At 46.8% G+C, this 16,621-nt stretch overlaps 1 protein-coding gene across 7 annotated transcripts in view; it reads right to left on the reverse strand.

Annotated features, from left to right (window-relative positions):
- HERC3 (HECT and RLD domain containing E3 ubiquitin protein ligase 3) overlaps positions 1-16,621 on the reverse strand; it is a 122,433-nt gene that overhangs the window by 69,088 nt on the left and 36,724 nt on the right. For all 7 annotated transcript variants that reach the window (XM_047798427.1, XM_047798423.1, XM_047798425.1 and 4 more), the window contains 3 exons: positions 6,108-6,267; positions 2,273-2,349; positions 1,081-1,302 (listed from right to left, as the gene is read on the reverse strand). In XM_047798427.1, coding sequence (XP_047654383.1) covers positions 1,081-1,302; positions 2,273-2,349; positions 6,108-6,139 — 331 coding nt within the window. In that variant the 5' untranslated portion in view covers positions 6,140-6,267. The remainder of the gene's footprint in view (positions 1-1,080; positions 1,303-2,272; positions 2,350-6,107; positions 6,268-16,621) is intronic.

Here is a 16,621-nt window from a genome sequence, read left to right on the forward strand (position 1 = left end):
TGTCTAACAGACAACTCATTTTTAATATATTTAAAGGCTAACTTATGGGTTCCCCAAACTCCCCAACTCTGCCCGGCCCCCCTCCCCCCCCCCCCCCCCCCAGTTTTCCTCCTTTCATAAATCCAACGTCATCTTTCCAGCTGTTCCTCTCTTTATTTCAAACTACGCATCCAACAACGAGCAAAACCAATCGGCCCCACCTTCAAAATGTATTTAAAATCCATCTTTATTCCCACTGCCCCCAAACTGGCCTTCAGGCTTCCCCTGGGACCCACTGCAGCCGAAGTCCGATCAGTTCACGCCTCGCCTCAACACCCTCGGGGGCCGCCCCTCTCCCTGAGAGAAGCCCGAATCCTTGCCCCTCCGGGGCCCCTCAGAACGGGGCCTCCCGACCTCTCTGAGCTCCAGCTCTGCTACGCGCCCGCTGCTCATCCCACCCCTGAGCACCCCATGCACCCTCCCGCGTCAGAGCCTCGGCCTGCCCTGTTCCCTTTGACCGGAACCTTCTTCACCCGGCTTATCTACACATCTCCTCTCCTACCTGACGTCCCACAGGGCTCAGCTCAAACATCTTCTCACCTCACGAGAAACAGGAACCTTTCCCCTCAAATCCCCTGGCGTTCGGTATCCTTACCACTTGGTTGGTTGCTTCTGCCCACGAGCGTGCAACCTCCTCTTAGCCAAGCGTGCTGTCTGTCTGGGTCCCTGCTGCGCCCTGTGTGCCCAACACGGGGCCAGCGCACAGAAGACCTTCCAGAAGCCCAGAGTCGGAGTTCCCGTCGTGGCTGTGTTTAACGAATCCGACTGGGAACCATGAGGTTGCGGGTTCGATCCCTGGCCTTGTTCAGTAGATTAGGATCCAGCGTTGCCATGAGCTGTGGTGTAGATCACAGATGCGGCTCGGATCCTGTGCTGCTATGGCTGTAGTGTAGGCCAGCAGCTGTAGCTCTGATTCAACCCCTAGCCTGGGAACCTCCACATGCTGCGAGAGTGGCCCTAGAAAAGGCAAAAAGACAAAAAAAAAAAAGAAAGAAAAAGAAAGAAGCCCAGAGTTAATCAATGAAGCCAAAAGTTACGTACCTTCCTCGTCACTGAGCCCTAGCTGCCCTGCGTTATTCATCCCCCAGCCAAAAACGGCTCCTGAGAGAGACAGGGCAAAGCTGTGGGCCCCTCCTGCAGCCACCTGTGCCAGCGGGATGCCCTCCAGGGACCTCACTCTCTGCGGGCTGGCTTGGGAGGGGAACTCCTTCCCCAGGCCCAGCTGCCCGTGGCTGTTCTTGCCCCATGTGAAGAACTGACCATCTGAAATAAGAAGAGGACAACGGGTATGACCAAAAATGACACAAGCTCCAGAACAATACAGCTGCCCAGGAGGCTGGTTTGTTAGTTGCCCCCCACGCCCCCACACCAGCCCACCCAAGAGCAAGGGAACAGACTCACTGCATGCTCTTAAGAGTCCCAAACTCCTACTTGCCATGACATCAGAGAGAGAAACTGAGTCTTAGTACCCCTCCAAGGCTATTAACATTTATGCAAAGACAAAATTAAATGTTGCGGCCAGTTCAGACTTCAACAGGCCAATTACCAGGCTTAGATCCACTAAGCCAGATGAACTAGTTCTGACCACACTGGGACCATCAGAGACCCAGAACTTCATGGGGTCCGGCTACGACCCGCCCTACAGCACAGAGAATCAAGCAGGACGTGTTAGTGCTGGAGTTCTCGCTGTGGCTCAGAGGCAATGAATCCAACAAATGTCCACAAGGACGTGGGTTCGATCCCTGGCTCTGTTCAGTGGTTAAGGATCCAGCATTGCCGTGAGTTGTGGTGCAGGTTGCAGATGAGGCTCGGATGCAGTGTCGTCATGGCTACAGCTCCGATTCGACCCTTAGCTTGGGAACCTCCATATGCCATTTTTCCAACTCCTTGTTTTTTATGTATTTGGAAGCTTCACGGTGGAATATAACGCAAGAGTGAGCTGAAGCTAAGAAAAACCAATCTTCTGCTCAAGAACACTGCAGCACAGTCCTGCCTCCTGCTCACCCGCCCCCGAGAAAGAAATGGAGCAGCAATGATGATCCCTGCCTCAGCCACACACTGAGCAAAGTATGCGCTACCGAAAGCTGCCTGAGAACTGCCACTGTCTCACAGGAAGGCACAGACCCCAACTAGCTAGTTAACAGTATCTAGTTAGAGAACAGCACACAAAAATGCAAAGAGGAGTGGTGCCCGAATGACTGTAACATTAGCATATATTTTATTGTTACATTACCAGCTGCAAGAGCCAAGCAATGCCAGTTGCCACAGGAAACTTGTAATATTGTCTGCTGGTTCAGCTTCTGTATTAACCTAAAACAGAAAAGGCTTTCCTCTTAAGAAGGGCATTCACAACTAAACAAAACACCTCTAATAAACAACATCTTTGGCAGAAGACTTTTTAAAATCAGATATATAACCTTATATATTTCTTTTTCGTCTTTTTAGGGCCGCACCCGCGGCATATGGAGGTTCCCAGGCTAGGGGTCCAATCAGAGCTGTAGCCGCCAGCCTACACCACAGCCATGGCAACACCAGATCCTTAACCCACTGAGCTAGGCCAGGGGTCGAACCCACAACCTCATGGTTCCTAGTCGGATTCATTTCCGCTGTGCCATGACCAGAACTCCCTAATCTTATATATTTCTACTATGTCTTTCACTAACCTCCTGCCTCTGAGGTAGTTAGTATTTAAAAAAAAAAAACTGCAGAAGTTTCCATCGTGGCTTAGTAGTAATGAACCCAACCAGTATCCATGAGGTTGTGGGTTCGATCCCTGGCTGCACTCTGTGAGTTAAGGATCCCACGCTGCGTTGAGCTGTGGTGTAGGTCACAGATGCAGCTCGGATCCCACATTGCTGTGGCTGTGGCTGTGGGGTAGGCCGGCAGCTGTGGCTCCAATTAGACCCCTAGCCTGGGAACCTCCATAGGCCACAGCTGCGGCCCTAAAAGGAAATAAATAGATATCGCACTTAAACCCATTACCACAACCTTCTGCTACTTTCCACCCGCTCATCTCCAATTCAAGGACAAAAGGAATAAGCTACAGAAGAGAGATTGCAAAGAACACGGTGTCTCGTGGCTTTCCAACGCGGGCAATGCCACGATGCAGCAAGCCCACTTCTGGGTATTTACCCAAAAGAATTGAAAGCAGGGTCCCAAAGAGCCATCTGCACACCCACACTCATAGCGACATCATTCACAATGGCCAACAGGTGGCAGCAACCCAAGTGTCCCTCCACTGGTGACTAGAAAAACCAAATGTGGTGCCTGCATCTGGAGGATGTGTGCGATGGGGTATCCACCCCCTTCAAGAGCAGAAATCCTGACATATGCTACAGCAGGGATGAACCCTGGACATTATGCTAGGTGGAAGAGGCCAACAACAAAGAGACAAATACCCTATGATTCCATTTATGTGAGGTTATCTAAGCTCGTCGAGGTCATACAACTTGAAAGTCTAATGGTGTTTGCCAGCGGCTGGGAGAGAGAAATGGGGGCCCATCTTTAATGAATATATAAGTTAAATTTCTGCAAGATAAAAAAGTTCTAGAGATGGGTGACACAACAATGTAAGTATATTTAACACTACTAAACTGTACATTTAAAAACAGTTAAGACGGTAAATTTTATGGGTTTTTTTTCTTTTTTTTATTACTATTATTATTTTTTTTAGGGCCACACCCGAGGCATATGGACGTTCCCAGGTTAGAGGCTCAATCAGAGCTGTAGCCACTGGCCTACACCACAGCCACAGCAACACCAGATCCACGCCATGTCTGTGACCTACACCACAGCTCATGGCAACACCAGATCCTTAACCCACTGAGTGAGGCCAGAGGTCGAACCTGCGTCCTCATGGATAGGAGTCAGATTCATTTCTGCTGAGCCATGATGGGAACTCCTGTTATGTTTATTTTTAAAAATTAGGAAGGGCACACTCACTGCATCCAAAACTCTGATGCCCTGGGATGGTAAAGAGGTAGATTGTTACGAGAACTTTTAAATCCCACTCCTGTGAGATTTCACTCAGGTGAAAAACAGAGATAAGAACAGTACCTATGCACAGGATGTGGTGAGAAGTAAATGAAAAAAAAAAAAAGCATGTGTGGCACTTCCTGGAGCTGGACAGCCTGGGGCCGTCTCCTGCTCCCTATTTGAACAATTCACAAGGGAGTTCCCGTCGTGGTGGGTGGTTAACAAACCCTGACTATTGTTCATGAAGATGCGGATTCGATCCCTGGCTTTGCTTGGTGGGTTAAGGATCTGCTGCTGCTGTGGCCGTGGGGTAGGCCTGCAGCTACAGCTCTAATTCGACTCCTAGCCTGGGAACTTCCATATGCTGCAGGAGCAGCCCTAAAAAAAGAAAAAAAAAATTCACGAGCTGCTCTGTTCCTCTTTATTAAGTGTATTCAGGGGAAGAAAGGAGTCAGACGGGCCGGCTCTTGGAAGAGGGGCAGTTTAGAAGACAGACATCCAACAGGGGAGGGGGGGTTATTCAGAGTGATGGGTGCACATGGCTTTTGTGAAGGGCTTATTTTCTCAGATATAAAAAAGTTTATAAAACAGTCACATATGCATTTAATACCAAATGGAACCCGACAATTTTTTATTGAGATAACTGCAGAGTCGCATACTGTTGTAAGAAATAATACAGAGCTCCCTTGTACACTTGGGCCAGTTGCCCCCAGTCGTGGCGTTCTGCAAAACTACAGCATAATATCCTGACAAGGATGCCGACACTGATACAACCTACCGATGGTATACTTCCCCAGTCTCATGCGGATTCATCTGCATGTACAGTCTTTCTACCACGTGTGCAGCGTCACGTATCCACCTGAGTCAAGATCCTCAGCAACGGAGCCACAGCAGCCAGATTCCGGGCGCTCTACTCCGACAACCTGCCCTCCCTCCCCGCTCCGGAGCCCCTGGCAACCACCAACCCACCCTTCATATCTGAAAGGCTGTCGCTTCGAGAACGTTATAAAAATGGAACCATACAGTAGGCAGCCTTTGGGGACTGGCTTCTTTTTTTTTTTTTTTTTGGTCTTTTTGCCTTTTCTAGGGCAGCTCCCACGACATATGAAGGTTCCCAGGCTAGGGGTCGAATCAGAGCTGTAGCCACTGGCCTACACCACAGCCACAGCAGCACAGGATCTGAGCCGCGTCCGCAACCTACACCACAGCTCACGGCAACACCGGATCCTTAACCCGCTGAGCGAGGCCAGGGATCAAACCTGCAACCTCATGGTTCTTAGATTCATTAACCACTGCGCCACGAACAGCACTCCGGGGACTGGCTTCTTTTTCACTGAGGAATGCCCTGGACTTTTGTCCAGACTGCTGCACAGATCAACCGCGTGTAGAACCCACGGTGGTTTTTGATCAGAAAAGGTAACAATGCCTTGGGGACCAATGTTTCTGACCCCGGGACAGCAATAGCCCTTTCTCCTGGCCAGTTTCCCACTCAAACTCCCCCCCCCCAGTTCTCCCTCTGTGAGTGGCCGTCACCCTTGTCACAACCTTCCCAATCACAGATGCCACCTCCAAAAAATCCCCGAGAGTACCTTCAACATTGTAGACATTTTCTTCGTGGCGAAGCATCTGTTAGATACTCAGCCAAATCATTTAAGAATTAGAATGAATACTTTTTGTGTGAAAGAACTCCTGTATATTTGGTATATTAGCTGTTGGTAATCTGGCCTATTATTAGAGTAACAGGTCAGCCTTATGATTTAGGCTTGTGATTTTAAGTTAAAGCTTAAGAAGTCCACCATGTGAAAAGATGTTTTGTTTTGTTTTTTTCCAAATGTTTATTGCGTTCCAAGAACTCTACGAGCAACGCGGCGACTCGAATGAATAAAGTACAGTTTCTGAATAACTCACCTTTTTTTAACTGGAGAGAGACATTTTGATAAATAACTCCAATTTTTCTGACAAGTGTTCTAACAGCAGAAGGCACGGCACTGACACAAAGGAAGCCGCGATGAAAAGGAGAAAGCAGCACCAGAAACGAGGGGCTGAACAGAGAAACTCGCAGAAATACTACCCGGAGCAAGCGGCATCCTCACCTGGGCACCGCCACCGACTCCTCGGTCGTCATGAGTCCCAGCTGACCGTCGCTGCCTGCACCCCAAGAAAACAGCTGACCCCGGTCACTGAGGGCCAGGCTGTGGGACTCGCCACACGCCACATGGACAATGTGCTCATCTGCCAATGCTCCAATTTGCTCTGGAAAAAAGAAAAACAAACCCAAGGAGGAAAAGGTAAATTCCCGCAACGGGAGTTACACGAAATCCGCTTCCCAGGCAGTCCTGTTTTGCAAAGGGAACCCCTACATCTGGATATTTACAGAGATCATAAATGGTGCTTGGCTCTCAAAGCTCTCAACTCAGACCCCAGCTATATGGGGTGCACACATCCCAGGCGGCCCTGCGGGTGCCCAGTGCTTCTCTCCGAGGAGGAGCTGAAGGTTTTTACTAGTTGCACACGTGGACCCAGACAGGCCCGCGTGTGAGTGGGAATGAGGCCTGCTACGAAAAGCAGTGGGACTGAGCGAAACTCCACGTGGGAACAACGAGACCCCCTCATGCTGGAGTCTTCTTCCCAATCCACCTTCCTCCCGCAGTTTCAGGATGCAGTCTACACACACACACACACACACACACACACACACACACACACACACACACAGAGCCAGGGCACAGAAGGATTTCTCTGAGAAAACGGCCCCAAAGAAAGAAAAGACCCGCAGTGATGGACATTTGCGGGTCCCCCAGTAAAATACCCAGCTTCCTGCCCACTAAAAAGACACGCCCACACACAGCTCCGCTCACAGTTCCGCCCCTCACTCTTGAAATACAGAAGGGCACTCAAGGATCGACATATATCTGAGGAAACTTTAACACAGACGTTAAAGAGCAAAACAAACAGAAGGAAACGAACTCTGGAAAAAAAAAAAAAAAAAAAGATCACACAGGGAACAGAAGAAAAACGTAAAGTTACCAGAGGAATAATATTCAGAAAACATTCAGACAACAAAATTATCTTGGAAAATCAAAATATGGCAGCATAAATTTAAAGGAAAAAAGCTTCAAAAGCAGGATAGGAAATAAGAATTGAAATTTTCTAAGAAATTGCAAAGACAAAGAACAGAACAAAAAAAAAAAAAAGAAAGAAAGAAAGAAATGAGAGGATTCTTCCAAGAGGCCCAACAACAGAAAAATAAGAACTCCAAAAAGAATGGAAAAAACGCAAAAGTAGAAAATTAAGAAGAAAAACAAGAAAATTGCTCATAAGTGAAAGACATGTTGAAAGAATCTATTAAAATCTCAGCATAATGACTGATTAAAAACCCACTTCAGAGCACTTACACTTGAAATTTCAGAACACCAAAAAAGATGCTAAAAGTCTCTGGAAAGGAAAACAGTTCTTACACAATAGAGCAGGGATCAGAATAGCATCGCATTTCTCAGGAGCAACACTGAAAATCAGAAGACGACGGAGCACAGCACTCACGGTTCGGGAGGAAAATGACTCCCAGCAGAGAATTCCTTACCTAGCCAACCATGAGCCACATGAGAGGGAGGACAGAGAACAATTTTCAAGGATGGAAGGCTCTCGAAATATTTCACCTCCCAGGCTGCCCCTCTCAGTTTAAGGTACACAATATGCCTCCAAAACAAAGCAGGATTCAGGATCCAGGAAAGAGGAATTTTGCATGGAGAACAGGTGAAGAGTATTTCCTAGACAGCGATGAGCCAAAGCGGGGGGGATGTCTCCCAGGGGAAAAATGGAATACCATCTCATCAGGCCAGGAGTTTTACGCTTTTTCAGACACTAGAGATTACTATGCAAACGAAAAAACAGTAATTATTCACTCCAGGAAACGCTAAATGGCTTTACAGGAAGTTAAGAGCAATCATGGTACATAAAGTCCTAATAACCAAATCAGTATAATTTACACAGTTAAAATTTTAATTGTCAACTGATTTAAAAAAATCAACTATTTGGGGAAAGATAAGCATGGGGGGGGAGAGTGGGTGGAAAATATGAAGGGCTTGCTACCTTTCCCCAGTGGGACGCCTCCAGATTACGTCCAATATTGAAAAGAAATCAAGAAACAGAATTACAAGCATCTTGTTTATAAATATAAACACCAAGAGAAGACACTGAAAGAGTGCAAAAGCGAGGGCCTCTGCAGGTGAAAGTCAAGCATGGGGTCAGGGGCGGCAACTCCCTGGTTGCTATTTGACCTAAACCGAGTCTGTATAAACATTCCCTGAGGAGTTTCCACTGTGGCTCGGAGGGTTAAGGATCCTGGCCTCGCTTAGTGGGTTAAGGATCCAGTGCTGCCATGAGCTCGGATCTGGCGTGGCCGTAGCTGTGGTGTAGACTGGCAGCTCCAGCTCTGAGTGGACTCTAGCCAGGGCCCTTCCATAAGTGGCAGGTGCGACCTGAAAAAGAAAAAAAAAAACAACTACTGGAAAACAAAAAAAAGTGTGTTTCTAAAATGAAGCTGCTGAAAACATGTTCAAGTCGGTGCCCACCTCCTGAAGGCTGCTGTTACTCCTCCATTCCCACACCCATCACCTCCACTCACCATCCCACCCCAGCGCCCCACCCAGCCTTGCCCGCCCTCCCCCCAAAGTAACAGTCCTGCCTCTACACTGAAAAAACGAAGAAATTCCTACCAAAGTGGCTCAAGTGAATCCGATTCGTATTCCTTTGACCAAAATATCCACCTCGCACACCCTTTTAGGACTTGGGCAGCTTTTATGTTCTTCTGGGTCTAGGGGCCCAGCCTGGTACCTCAGTCAGCACTGAGACCTGTCCCCCAACTCCTGACCTCCGACGGAGGGCAGGACACAGCCTTACGCGACACGAGGAAGTTTCTCCAAGGCCTGACAGGACACTTGGCTCAAAATCCGTCGATGGATCCTTCTTGACGTGGTTTACAGCAGCAGAGTGGTGTCCAAGCGGCAAGGCTAGATTCCAGTTACCATTTACTGCCTGTTGGGTCCGGCTCTGGGTAAACCAATTCCTGCCCCATCACGTGCCAACCACCAGATAGACATGGAACCACGGCTGACACCACGACCCACCTTGCGGCCCCAAAACAAGAGGTACCCTTCAGTGATGCAAAGATTTGCGGAGAATTAAACCAGGGCTTGTCACGAATCCAACTTACTCTATGTCTTCTGGCCAGAAAACCAAGCTCCTCCCATTCATACCAGGGATGCGCTGAAGTGAAAACGGAATCCCTCTTTAAGAATCTACTCCCCAGCTCGACTGGGAGTGCTTCCTTCACACCTGGCACTGAGCACCCTCCTGCCCCCGCCTGGAATACCCAGGCTGCAGGGCACATGTGCCCGCGCCATCTCTTCAGATGCATTCTGTCAAGACTCGACGCTATATTTTGCAGATCTTGACAGAACCTCAACCCACGTGTTAAAATAGTTAAACACGCTGAGGAAACATTTGGCGTGTTCTGAGGGTAAAAGTATCTTTTCTCTCTGATCCTCTCACAGCAACACCTTAAGGTCTTTCGGCGTCTTTAGCAACGTTATCAGCTCTGAATGAGCCAAGGGCAGAGGGCAGAGAAGTGGCAAACGCAGGATGGTGCTCGGAGCAGGTCCAAGTGCACTGACACTGTCAGGAGCACTGCGACGTGGCTTTGAGCCCATCATCTTTTTTTAATGTCTTTTCACGTTAATAGGCAACTAGGCAGCAAAGCATCTCAGGGAGGTAACAGAGAAGGATGATAGGAGCCGGAGGGCAGAGGGATGCGCTTGGGGTGACCTCCAATCCTGGCGACGGCCCTGTGAGGTGAGGGCTCAACAGTGAGTCCCAGCTGAGAAAAAGTCTGTACTGCGACCGAGCTTCACAGCTACTGAGTGCTGGTGCCAGGACTGGAGCCCAGGTCTTCCCGATTTCAAAGCCCATGACACCTACACATCTGTCTCATCTTTCCTCGTGAAAAAAGGATGAGGTGGATTTTAAATCCGTGAAAGTGGCTACGGATTAACAGGAACCGGTCTCTTTCCTCTCACTATCTGTTCCAGTAAAAACTATATCCCAGTTTGCAGGGAACAACATGAGCAGCTGGGTGGCAAGTACACAGAACATACAAAACTCATGGTCAATATTTGGTAATAAATTCTTAAGGAAACTAAACTAAAATAAAATCAATGTCAGCAGTGAGTGTGGCAAAAGGGATTCAACCCGCATCCTCAGATGTCTCCTTTCTGAGTTGCCCCCAAATGTCCCCCCGAAGAGTACATTTGTTTTAACACAAGAAAGCAGAAGGCTCTGCACGGCCGTTCTGTGGATCCCAAGCCCTGAGAGTCACCCCAACTCTTTCATCTCCCACCGAACACTCACTCTAGCTCCCATCCTGCCTCCTGCGGCCCCACCTGCTCCCCCCGGGGAAGTCTCTCTCCAGAGGACCACCAACCTCGGCTGAGGGCTGCGGCGGACTTCTGCTCCGGGTTTGGGGTGAAGGAGACAAACCTCATCTCAGCCAACCTCCCAAGACAGAACGCCGCCCGAGTCCCCCTGCAGACCCCAACAAAGAGAATTTCCTTGTGGCCGACGCGCTTCCTGGGGTCCCCCGGGCTCCCACAACACGGCCAGACTCTCCCTCATTTTCTTGGCGTCTGTGAAAGGTCCTTGGGCTAAACCATAGTCCAAGCTACTTTCTTATTTTCAGGTAGACATTTCGGAGGACCTGGGACCTCAACTCTAGAACCCAACTCACTTTAAAGTGACTGCCCCTCCCCTGAGACAGTCATTTCCGTACAAGGAATTCTACCGTGTTCCTCAGCCAAAGCACCCCAATCGGAGTCAGTGTTTGCTTTGTTTTTCATTTTAAAGATCAAAGAGTAAAACTGATGAGCTTTTTTAGTGCACAAGTCTGAGTTTAAGCACACGTAACCAGGGCCAAAAATCAAGACACGAACAGTTCCATCACCCCCCAAAAAGCCCCTGGTACCATTCCTTAGCCACTGATCCAACTCCTCTCCAACTCCTGGTGGCCACTGATCTGCTTTCTATCACGGTGGTTTTATATTTTCAATACCGTCACACTGACGAAGTCAAGAGTATTTGACCTTCGGAAACTGGATTTTTTTGCCCCATCTAACACCTCTGAGATTCACCCAGGTTGTCACATGTACCAAGAGTTTGTTCCTTCTTGTTAGGGAACAGGATTCCGCTGTGCTGTGGGTGTACCACAAAGCACTGAGTCAAGTTTTAAGCGATTATAAATACAGATGCAATAAACACTCGTACACAGGTTTCTGTGTGAAAATAAGTTTTTCGTTTCTCTGAAGTAAATACCCCGAAGTGGGTATTTTAACCTTCCTATACCATTGGGTTATTTTTTAAACTCTAATATAATATCTGCATTCACTGTTTTATTTAACCATATTTAATGGAAGTATTGATATGTTTGGACGTATGCCCTTTGATGATTTGCTTTCTATTTCTTCCCTGCTTTTCATTGCTGGCTTTCCTCATCCCCGCCTTCTTGTACATTAAACATGTCCGAGCATTCCATTTTAGTTCATTGTGTTTTTTATATCTTGGTATATTTGACTGCTCTAGAGAGTACAGTATAAACAGCTTTTCAAAGTCAACTGAGAATCAAGAGTTTATCATTTCAAGTGGAATGTAGAAACTTTATGACCATACAGGTCCCTTTACTTCTCTCCCATACATATATAACAACACTATATATAATAACATATATATATTATATAATATATACATATATAGTCATCTTAACTACTGCATCCACACAGATTGAAGACTCTATCACGTTATAGTTTTTGCTTTCGATTGTCAAAAAACTTTAAAGCACCCGAGGAATTCCCGTCGTGGTGCAGCGGTGAACAAATCCGGCTAGGAACTAGGAGGTTGAGGGTTCGATCCCTGGCCTTGCTCAGTGGGTTGAGGATCTGGCGTTGCCGTGAGCTCTGGTGTAGGTCACAGACGCGGCTCGGATCCTGCATTGCTGTGGCTGTGGTGTAGGCCAAGGGCTACAGCTCCAATTCGACCCCTAGCCTGGGAGTCTCCATATGCCGCGAGTGCGGCCCTGGAAAAGGCAAAAAGACTAAATAAATAAATAAATAAATACAGCCCTGGAGGAGAGACTGGTCTGTTATATTTACCCAGGTATCTACTACTTGTTGCTCTTTCTTCATTACAGATGTTCCAATATATTCTTTCACGGATTCTTTCTGGTATCGTCTCCCTTCTGTCCAAGGAACTTTCCTGTTTAGTACAGGTCTGCTGGCTGTGAATTTTTTGCCTTTTCCTTCATCTGAAAGTGACTTCATTCCACCTTCATTTATGAAGGCTATTTTTTTTTTTTTTTTTTTTTTGCTATAAACAGAATTCTGGGTTGACTTCTTCCAGCACTTTAAAAATACCGTGCCACTTACAGCCTCCACAGTCCTTTGAATCATTGTTTCTCTGTAGGTAATACGTTGTTTTTCTTTGGCGACTTTCAAGTATTTTCTTTGCCTCTGGTTTTCAGAAATGTGGTTATGATCTAGCTCAGTGTAGATTTCTTTGAATTTGTCTTGCTTGGTTTACTGGAATTCTTGATCTGTATATTGACATTTCCTGCCGAATGTGGAAACTTTCCAGCCATTATCACATTCAGCACCACGTGCTTCCTCCTCTCCTGCTAGTCCTCCAATGACACGGGGTTAGACCTGTGGTTCTTGTCCTGTGAGTCCCCGAAATCCTTTTCATTTTTCGTCCCAATCTTTTTTTAAATATCTGTTACGCAGATTGCATACTTTCTCTTCATCTATTTTCAGCTTCGCTGATTCCCTCCTCTGTCATCTTCATTCTGTATTGAAACCATCCAGTGAGATTTTCATTTTGATTACTGTATTGGTTCTTCTTGACATCATCTATTTATTTGCAAAGAATTTCAGTTTTCCATTTGTTTCACAGCAGTTTTGAGTCGGTTTGCTGGGACGTCCCCATAATAGGGACGTCCTTATCAGACAGTCCCAACATCTCTGTCCTTCCAGCGTTGGCAACACTGTTTCTCCCCGTGCTAACGGAGATTTCCCTGGGTTTTTATGTACTGACTATGACTGTGTCGTGAACATTTTGCATATGATCAGATTCTGGGTCTTGGAGTTCCTGCTGTGGCGCAGTGGGTTAAGGATCCAGTGTTGCTGCAGCTGTGGTATAGGTCACAGCTGTGGCTCAGATTCAGTCCCTGGCCTGGGAACTTCCACACACCATAGGAGTGGCCAAAAAAGAAAAAGATTCTGGGTCTCATTTTAATCCTTGCTGAACATCAGAAATTTTGTTTCATTTTTCAAAGCTTCTGCAGTGTTACTCGGATTTGTGTCCTGCGTGCCCCTCACAGTGGCCAGTGTGGAACCTGAGGGGCAGTCGATTTGTTGGTGAAATTCTCAGAGTCACTCACATGCTTTGCAGGGTCAGATCCACACATACAGCTCAGCTGAGCCCCAGAGTTCCGAGATAACTACAGAGTTGCTCTTCCAAGCTCCTGCTTCTCTGAGATCTCTCCCTTTTCAGCTCTCCAGCCTACATACTGTACTTCCACAGCTGAGCCTGCCTCTGGGCCAAACGGCAGGAGGACCAGAGGGGGAAAATGGTCAACTCATTGCCAGTTCAGTGGTACTCTGAATTCCTAGTCTTCTTTCCCAATCCACCTGCCATTACTTGCTTCTCGGAGTCCTCAAACAGCTGCTGCATGTATTCGGTCCAAGTTTTACGGGTGCATTCAGTAGGACAGACAACAAGGAATGTGCTTACTCTGTCCTGCCTGCAACTGGAAATAACATTATTGGAGTTCCCGTCGTGGCACAATGGTTAACGAATCTGACTAGGAACCATGAGGTTGCGGGTTCGATCCGGCGTTGCTGTGAGATGTGGTGTAGGTTGCAGACTCGGCTCAGATCCTGCGTTGCTGTGGCTCTGGCGCAGGCCAGCGGCCACAGCTCCGATTCGACCCCTAGCCTGGGAACCTCCATATGCCGCAGGAGCAGCCCAAGAAATAGAAAAAAGACAAAAAAAAAAATTAAAAAAGAAAATAAAATAACATTATTTTTTTTCCTGCTATGGGTTTTTTTTTTTTAGCAGAGAAAGTCCACAAACTCTTTGTTTCATTGGCTGAACTAAAAAAAAAAAAAAAAGGCAAAGGCACAGCTCTCTCACAAATGCTCTAACTACAATTGGGTTTAACCTTCCCACAGAATGTACGGTGAAGGGCTGGACTCCTGGTGGCGGGCAGCGTCTCTGAGCAGCTGATGCTTCGTTTAAGTTACCTGAGCATATTGAACACTGATTTGCTGAACCCTATGTATGACTTCCCAAGTTCACACAATAATGAAGCTAAATCCTTTCAACTAAAAAAAAAAATGAGCGAGAAAGATTAGTTATGATAGAGGCCAGAGGAGTAGATCTCGGTTCAGGGCCAGGTGACTTTAATATTGGGTTTTAACGTACACATACAGAGCCTCAAAACACTTACCACGAAGAACGTTTGAGAACATTTTTTAAAGCCCTAAATCTAAACTTACTATGGATGCTTTTAGATGCAACAAGCCCAATTCAATGAAAACAGACGAGGCCTGTCACAGGCACAGGGAGGAGAGAAGGCGGTGTGTTTCTGAGTTCTCAGCATTTCACTATCAGAGTAAGATCAGCGACAATGACTCAGTTATTTTCAGGAGCTCAAAACTGCCAGCCATGGCGCAACCCAACACTTTCAACGGGTTTTAAGAGAGAAGGACTGTAAACCTGCAAACTACCTGACAGCTCAGGTAGAGGGAATCCTACAAGCAGAAGGGACCACGGCAGGGGTGATCCAGAGTGTATCTAACTCCGTGTCGTTAAACTCCTAAGCCTTCCAGGTGATCACTCAAGACCCTCCCAAGAGGAGTGCTGTCTTAATCCTCAGCACCAAATACCAACGGTCTCGCAAAGGTCAGTGCACAGGTCACCGCGAACGCTTTCTCCCGCCCAGGTCTTGTTTTCCGCACAAGGACAGCACCGGAGCACCTGCTCGGGTACCTACAGGAGCTACAGTGCCGGCTCCAGGAAGCCGGCCTCATCTTAAGAAATGCTAAGGAAAACCAGTTGAACATACAGTCTTTAGCATCCAAATAAAAAGGTCAGGCTTTAAGATGTCTCAAACGACTGCCAAAGAAAGCACACATGATGGTGCTCCAATTCCTATTTAAGCGGGGGAACCAACGGGTCGTTTCAACATCCCCGGAGAAGCTCAAGGGTACTCAAGGGTACTTCAAGGCAGCATCCGCCTTTATGTGGAAATGGAGACACTAAAACATTTTCAAGAGATGCATGCATCAGAGAAGTGACAGAACCATGGCAGATCCATTTAGAAAATAAATTAACCTGTACTAGATCCACTGATATCACCAGAACACTGTTAAGAAAACCCAGCCCCTCCCCTTTCTTTATTACCCGAGGCTTCCTCTTATCCGAGGCTTCCTCTTATCCGTGTCATCAGTCATGACCTTCATTTCCCGCTCTTCTCCCCCTTCTAGAAGATAAGAGGTGGGGCTGAAAATTCCAAGCTTCTAATCATGACTGGGTCTTTCTAGAGACCAGCCCCCATCCAGGAGCCCACCCAGAGTCACCTCCTTAGAAGAAAAGATGTTTCAACCACTTGGCCATCGACAAGGGTTTCAGGAGCCCTACGCAAAGGAACAGATGGCACAGGCAAAGGGGGGGTGTGTGCGTGCGGGCACGCGCGCGTGCGCGCGTGCAATTATCTCACATTCATTCTCATCCAGAATTAAAATCCACCCTCCCAATTTCCACCACATACTATGCTTAACACTAGCACTATTCTACCTCCTCAGAGCTCAAACTTTTAACTTTGGCCTCCTTGGAAGGCAGCCAAAATCCACGGACTGACCCAAAAGAGAATAAAAAGCCCTCTATACAAAGTCACCAAATACACTGAGAAGCTGACATGTTTTAACTGTGCACTCACAATCAAATACTTTCCACTCTACTTCTTTTCAAAGAGGCTATGTTAAAAGTATCTTATTTTTTACTTACCATGTAAACTGTAGGAAATGTAAAAATAGTCTTTGAGAGTCAATCAAAAATTATAGAGAAGTTGAGCGTTTAGAAAAAAAGGACCAGAAAATTGAAATTATCAAACAAATCCAATCTATACATCCCAAAAAAGTAAACACTAGCTACCTAATGTTAGTATACTACTCATCAGCACAAGGCAGGCGTTTTGACAATATTCCAAAAGGCTTGGATTCTGCATGTTCTTTGATACAATGCTGAATTTCTAAAAACACAGCCTAAGGAAATATCATACGCTGCATTGCTATTAACACATACATTGGGGTTATACACTATAAATGGAAATACGCAGTCATTAAAAAGACTGACACACATCAGTGGGACATCATCACAGAGAAATAGTCATGAAATATTAAATGGAAAAAAATTACAAAGAAATATTATGATGTGACTCAATTTGCAAATTACACTGATGTTTCAAGAATTCTAGAAGGATATATTTCTAAGTGATAACAATGTT

The sequence above is a fragment of the Phacochoerus africanus genome, chromosome 10 (assembly GCF_016906955.1).
Source record: "Phacochoerus africanus isolate WHEZ1 chromosome 10, ROS_Pafr_v1, whole genome shotgun sequence".
NCBI lineage: Eukaryota > Metazoa > Chordata > Mammalia > Artiodactyla > Suidae > Phacochoerus > Phacochoerus africanus.